This window comes from Poecilia reticulata, linkage group LG10, assembly GCF_000633615.1.
Source record: "Poecilia reticulata strain Guanapo linkage group LG10, Guppy_female_1.0+MT, whole genome shotgun sequence".
NCBI lineage: Eukaryota > Metazoa > Chordata > Actinopteri > Cyprinodontiformes > Poeciliidae > Poecilia > Poecilia reticulata.
Window position 1 is genome coordinate 32,271,914 of NC_024340.1, and position 6,597 is coordinate 32,278,510.

Genomic DNA, 6,597 nt, shown 5'->3' on the forward strand with positions numbered 1-6,597 from the left:
ATTAAAATGGCACATTTCTGATGTATTCAAATTAAATACGATCGGCACACTTTATGATATTAGTGATTAGGTAATCCATTCAGCAAGTACTTTTACTTTTAATACTTAAGTATTTTTAAAAGCCAGTACTTTTTTACTTTTACTTAAGTAAAATGTTAATGTGGTACTTTGACTTTTACTTAAGTACATTTTTGACTGTGTATTTGTACTTTTACTTAAGTAAATTTTTTGAGTACTTTCTCCACCACTGGTTACAGTGTGTGTGTAACAGTGTGTGTGTGTGTGTAACAGTGTGTGTGTGTTACATTGTGTGTGTTACTGTGTGTTACGTTGCTGCTGCGTCCGTCTCAATCGTTTTGTTGAATCCTCAGAGAGGAAGGAGCACCGTCGGGACTTCCCTCTTCACGCCTTCCCCCCCTTCGCCTTCGGCCCCCCTCCTCATCATCATGGCCCCGCCCACATGGCCCCGCCCCCCGCCGTCCACCCTAACGTGACGTGCGACGGCTGCGAAGGCGCGGTGGTGGGAACGCGCTTCAAATGCTCGGTGTGTCCGGACTACGACCTTTGCTCCGCCTGCCAGGCTCAGGGGAAGCACACTGAGCACGCTCTGCTGCCCATCTGGCACCCCCTGCAGGTGAGGCCTGGCACTGCAGGGTCATGACTGGTGGAAACTGGAAAACGTCACAATGAGTAAAACCAGCAGCAAGTATGAAACGATGTGAACGCTGCGTCCTCCAGACCACTAGGGGGAGTCAACCGGAGCACGGCATGGGACCAGGACCCCAGTCAACACTTTATATGGTCTTTGACTCCATGATCTGACACGCTGGCTCACTTCTGCTAAAATATTTTAGATCATTATTAATGATTTATTCCACATTTCTAGTGAATAATTGATTATAATTCAGAAAGAAATGGCATGTTGGATTCACAGGTCTAAGAAATCAGACAAAAATCATTTTCTTATAATAATCTTTTGTTACTTTAACTAAAAGACTGACTACAGGTACACAGAATTTTATTTCACACTCTTTCCAATAATTTGTTTATCAAACAGGAATACACTTACACATTTTTTTGCTGTATTTTTGTTATTTTTATTGTAGTTATAAGATTACAGTGAACTAAAAGAAATAAAAATATCCTAGTGGATATTTGAGCCGACAGATCATGTTTCTGGAACATTCATATCTTTTCTCAAACACTCAGTTTTTCACATTATTATAGAAAAACATTTATTTATTGCCTCATCTCTGTAGACGATAACTGCAGCAGACTCCCCCGAGTGGTCTGGAGGCAGTTTGCAGCATTTCCTGTTTCGTCTGTTCATCATTTGTTCGTTTCAGTGCTTGCTCCTGATTGGCTGGCTGATTGGCTCCACCTACAGGTGGTCAGAGCCAATCAGAAGAGCTGCTGTGTTGTAACAGGAAGTGGTTGTTTTGGCTCCGCCCACAGCACTGGTTTCCTCGGGGGAAGTGGATGAAGAGGATGAGACACTGTGGAATGTGGAACCAGAACCCGGAGCAGAACCAGAACCAGGAGCAGGCCGGGGCTGCTAAACCTGCAGCGGACAGCAGCGCCCCCTCTGGTCAGTTATGAGAACAAATCTGTTGAAGCTGAAGGCTCAGTCAGCTGACTGACCTCTGACCTCTGTGCAGCCTCCCAGGCCAGCGTGGACTTCCTGAAGAACATCGGTGAGGGCGTGGCCGCCATGCTGAGCCCGCTGGGTGAGTGATGTCACAACACGCTCAGGACTTCCTGCTGAACAGGAAGTGACGTCATCTCTGTCTGCAGGCATCGACGTGGACATCGACGTGGAGCACGAAGGTCAGAAGACCAAGGTGACCCCGCCCACTCAGAGCGGCGCAGGGCCAGGTGACGTAGAGATGAACGAAGAGGGCGGAGCCAGCAACCAGGACGGAGTCAACCAAGGGTCAAAGGTCAGTCAGCAGCTTTAAAAACCCTGGAACCGATCAGGGATCAACGAGTCTCTGATCAGAACTCCTGGCTGCAGGTGAGCCGGGACTCTGACGAGGAGTGGACTCACCTGAGCTCCAAGGAGGTTGACCCGTCCACAGGGGAGCTGCAGTCGCTGCAGCCGGAGGGCCGGGCGCCGCCGGAGCCCGGGGCCCCGCAGCAGGGGCCCACCGGCCTGCGGGAGGCCGCGCTCTACCCACACCTGCCTCAAGGTGAGCAGCACACTCCGTCTCTCTGGTTGCCATGACCACGGCCGTAGCTAAGCTCCGCCCCCTTCCCTCCAGAAGCCGACCCGCGTCTGGTGGAGTCGCTGGCGGCCATGTTGTCCATGGGCTTCAGCGACGAAGGCGGCTGGCTGACTCACCTGCTGCAGGCCAAGAACGGCGACATCGGCGCCGCGCTCGACGCCATCCAGTACGCCAAGCAGCCCCGCCCACACCAGTGACATCACCTCAGCAGCGGCTTCCTGTTAGCATTCAGCCTGTTAGCATTTAATCAGTAGCTTCAGTCTGAGCTCTATAATCAATAGATTTATTTGTTCCTTGGTTTCTGATCAATAAAAACCTGAAATGATCTCAGAATGTTTGAGTCTCTGCTGTAAACAACAACAGTCACAAACAAAATAATCTAAAAAGTCAGAAAATCCTCATCAAAGTCTTCGCCGCTGTCAAACATGGAGGACACAGGAAGTTGGGGGCGGGGCTCGGCAGTGTCTGCTGGCTGACTCCGCCCACTAAGAGGATGCTCCGCCCCCCAGCTGTCAGCACTGAGGAACTGACCCCACCTGGAGCCGGAGCCACTGGGGGCTGATGATGACGTCACAGATGATGTCACTGCTGTAGGTTTCAGCTGCACAGAACAGACAATAAAACAAACGTCACAGCATCAGCCAATCAGAGCAGAGAGGTGAGTCACGTGACGTTAAAGTTTATAAAGAGGGTTTCAGTCGCCCCCTGCTGGACGTTTCTGGAGCTGAATCCAGTTAACCTGCCAGCAGCTTTAAAAACAAACAATTCTCCAGGGTTGTCATAGCAACGTGAGCAGCAGGTGTGTTACCTGAACAGGTGTGCAGCCTTCGTCTCCTCTTCCTCCTCCCAGCTCCTCTGGTCTGCGTCTCTTCCTGGAATAAAGATCAGCAGATTGTTGATTATTGATCAGTTATTATTGATCTCATCTGGTCTGCTGGTTCCAGTTGGTAAAACCAGTTTGGAACCAGTAAACCAGACGCACATTAAACTCAAAGTCACCTGCTAATGGTTTGGTTGCCATGGAGATGGTTTCTGCCCTCCAAGCCTTCCTCCTCTTCCTCAGGTGTGTCCAGATATTTGCTCCAGCGACTCACCTGAGCGGGTTTCACCTGCAGCCAGACACACGCAGCTCAGAGACTCCAGCTGTTCTGCTTTAGAGGCAGAACCGGGTCTCACCTGGTCACCTGTAGGCTCCTCCTCTTCCTCCTCCTCTTCCTCCTCGTCGTCCTCGTCTTCCTGCTCACTGTGAATGAAGCATAACGAGGCGCCAGGTGAGAACAGCTGAGCTCAGGTGGTTCCACAAACCAATCAGACGAAATGCAGCAAGTCATTCAATATTTCAGCAAAATCTTTCCCCCAACTTGGCACAGATGTTTCCAGAGAAACATTAGCCACTGGGAAAATTCAAGATGGCCGCCATGGTTGTCATGGAGAACATGTTTGAATCAGCTGTAGTGATTACCAGAAGTGGGCACTGCTAACCAAAAGTTAGCTTCACTAGCTGCTGACAGTCTGAGCTACGCTACACTAAACTGCTAAACGCATGAAAACATTAGCAGAAGCTAACGCTAACGTCAGTCTGAGATTCGCTAACAGCTCTGGAGCCGAAGAGGAAATAAACTTCATCCAGATGGGAGACATTTTGGCCAACGATGAACAAATACGGAGAAGACCAACTGTTGTTGGGAACCAGCGTTCCCAGTGTGGAGCGCAAACCGCGCTGCTGGTTCAGGTGGAGGTGTGTGTTACCATAGCGACCAGGTGTGGGCCTCCTGCTCCTCCATCTTGGCTCCCCTCATGGCGTTCAGCTTCTGGACGTGGCGCCGGCAGTCGGCTCCGGATCCACGGCCGAATTCCTGCCCACCAAAAGTTCTGATCAGAGTTCTGGAGAACGACCCGGAGGAAAGCAGAACTTTAACAGAACCGAAACAGAACCATCCAACCCAAACGTCCTGAAACGGTTCTGACTATCAGAACCTCGTTCTTTAACAGGTCGTGGTCAATCGGAGACCAGGGGGCAATGGTTCTGGTTCCGTCACACTTTGGACCGCTCCAGAGAAGCTAAACCGGAAATACTCAGTCGCTATGACAACATGCACCTCCCCGCCCTCCTTCCTGCTTCTCAGCCAATAGGGAAGCAGGTCAATGTGGTCGTCCAATCAGAAACCCCCACAAGGTCCGGTTCCAAACGAGGGGAGGACACAGATCTGCAGCCGGGTTCTGACCCGATCGCTGACCCGTTGGGGTTCTGGTGCGGTTCTGACCTTCAGCAGTGACTGCTTCTCTCCACACAGCTTGCAGCTCCATTTCTTCGCCTTCTTCACCTGCCAGACGAGAAGCAGGGAAAACGTGGGCTCAACATGGGCTGAGTGAAGGTCCGATCTGGGATCAGAACCAAAACAACCAGAACTTTCACTCTTAATATGATAATAATTATAATAATTCATCTTTCGGCTGGAAATGTGTTTGTTTACGTCAGAAGAGTCCAAAACATAGAAAAAGTTCACGGCTGATTTTTCAGTCCAGCAATAAATTAGATGCAATAATTTTATAAAACAAAGTTTAAAAAAAAAGAAGCTCAAATGTTTTAATAAAAGACGTTCCGTTTCTTCATGGGTCTAATTCTTGTATTTTCTTGTTCTGGGACATGGTTCAGTTTTTTCTCAGCATCAAAGGTTTTCTGTCACATCGTTGGCTCCGTTTACTGGACCCACTAAACGAGTCCTGCGACCCCAAACGGCCCGCGGGCCGCATGTTCAGCACCTCTGGTTTACAGGTGGGAAATAAACTGAATACATTCTGGACCGGAACTTTCACCTCCGGTCTGATTGTTCCGGAGGTTTGAATCCCAGATCCAGACTCCAGAACCGGACCGCGGACTTCTGGTCGGTCCAACAGAACCGCGACAGTTTCTAAACGGAACATCTTTAGCAGGATGTCACCAACCAGCTGCAGACATTTAGTTGTTTTCTGTAAGTGAACGAACCTCTGACCGGAAGTCAGGCAGAAGCTAACCGGACGCTCACCTGCTGCACCTGGAAGCTCTGGCAGCGGAAACACCGAACCACGTGGAAGTCCTGCACCATGTCCGGCCCGCAGCTCTGGTTCTGGTTCTGGTTCTGGAAGGCAGCGCGTTCACCGGCTCCCGCGGTTCCGTTTGAACCACGCTGTGACGTCACAGGGAGCGTAAGAATTGGGAAGAATGAGACGGGAGGAGCGCCCCCTGCTGGGAGGAGGCGTCTGAATCCGGAACCATGATTTTATTTATTACCATCAGATACAACAAACATGGTATCAGCATCAGATGTTAAAAACCAGATCTGTTTCTTTTGCTCGTTCTGCCCCCTGGTTTACTCCTGAACTTCGGCTCATGAAGGCCAAAGGACGGCAACTTGAGAGGCTCCACCGGAAAACTGGACTAGTTGTTCATAAAGACATTTACAAAAATCACATATTACATTATAAGGACTGTATCACTCAAGCCAAATCCTTTTACTACACTGGTTTAATCTGTTCAAATGAAGGCTCCACCAAGTCAATATTCTCACTTTATAAGAACATCATTCAAGTTCCGGACTCTCTACCTTCATATTTGTGTTCCACTGATTTTTGTAATTCCCTCATGTCATTTTTTGACAGTAAAATTCTTAAGATCCACCAGCATCTCVGCTCACAACCCTCCCCCTGTCCTACTCTTGAACTTTCTCCTCCAGCCCACTCCTTCTCTTCCTTCCAGCTCCCAACAACATCAGAAATTACAACCCTTATACACAAATCCAAGTCGTCCACCTGTCTGCTTGACCCCCTTCCCACAGTCCTGGTTAAAGCCTGTGCCCCATCCATMCTCCCTCTTATCTCTGCCATTATTCACTCCTCTCTCTCCACTGGAACAGTTCCTGCTTCATTTAAAATGGCTGCCATAACCCCTATCTTAAAAMAACCTGGTGCTGATCACTATAATCTGAATAATTTCCGTCCTATCTCCAACTTGCCTTTCATCTCCAAAATTCTTGAGAAGGTAGTAGCATCCCAACTTCACACTTATTTATCCAACAATAACCTGTATGAACTGTTTCAGTCTGGTTTTCGTCCCCTCCACAGAAACAGCTCTCATAAAAATCACCAATGACCTCCTTATGGCAGCTGACTCCGGCTTGCTGTCCATTCTCATCCTACTTGATTTGAGTGCAGCGTTTGACACTATCTGCCATACCACCCTACTCAACAGACTTTCCTCTATTGGYATCACTCAGACTCCTCTAAACTGGTTTAAATCATATCTCTCTGGCCGCACTCAGTTCATTCGGATCAAAACCTTCTCTTCCCAGCCTTCCTCTGTCACATCAGGAGTTCCCCAGGGATCTGTCTTAGG

The 6,597-nt window shown here is 49.1% G+C and overlaps 2 protein-coding genes across 2 annotated transcripts in view; one reads left to right on the plus strand and one right to left on the minus strand.

The window, feature by feature from the left end:
• Window positions 1-2,551, plus strand: part of sqstm1 (sequestosome 1) — a 6,039-nt gene extending 3,488 nt beyond the window's left edge. The window contains exons 3-8 of the mRNA XM_008420989.2: window positions 372-634; window positions 1,456-1,588; window positions 1,659-1,727; window positions 1,795-1,940; window positions 2,015-2,189; window positions 2,262-2,551. Of these exons, the coding sequence (XP_008419211.1) occupies window positions 372-634; window positions 1,456-1,588; window positions 1,659-1,727; window positions 1,795-1,940; window positions 2,015-2,189; window positions 2,262-2,422 (947 nt within the window). The 3' untranslated portion in view covers window positions 2,423-2,551. The remainder of the gene's footprint in view (window positions 1-371; window positions 635-1,455; window positions 1,589-1,658; window positions 1,728-1,794; window positions 1,941-2,014; window positions 2,190-2,261) is intronic.
• Window positions 2,493-6,591, minus strand: mrnip (MRN complex interacting protein). Its single transcript, XM_008421171.2, has 8 exons — window positions 5,497-6,591; window positions 5,252-5,392; window positions 4,490-4,549; window positions 3,975-4,081; window positions 3,402-3,468; window positions 3,225-3,334; window positions 3,034-3,097; window positions 2,493-2,826 (listed from the first exon to the last, which is right to left on the minus strand). The coding sequence occupies exons 1-8, from the start codon at window positions 5,524-5,526 to the stop codon at window positions 2,605-2,607; spliced, it is 801 nt and encodes a 266-aa protein (XP_008419393.1). The 5' UTR covers window positions 5,527-6,591; the 3' UTR covers window positions 2,493-2,604.
• Window positions 6,592-6,597: the final 6 nt, after the last annotated feature.

Excerpts from the sequence above, each read along its gene's own strand:
- mrnip (XM_008421171.2), bottom strand. The coding sequence starts at position 5,526 with ATGCTGATACCATGTTTGTTGTATCTGATG. Across the intron at positions 3,335-3,401 it reads AGGAGCCTACAGGTGACCAG|GTGAAACCCGCTCAGGTGAG; the intron begins GTGAGACCCGGT and ends GTCTGGCTGCAG. Across the intron at positions 2,827-3,033 it reads AAGGCTGCACACCTGTTCAG|CTGAAACCTACAGCAGTGAC; the intron begins GTAACACACCTG and ends TGTTCTGTGCAG.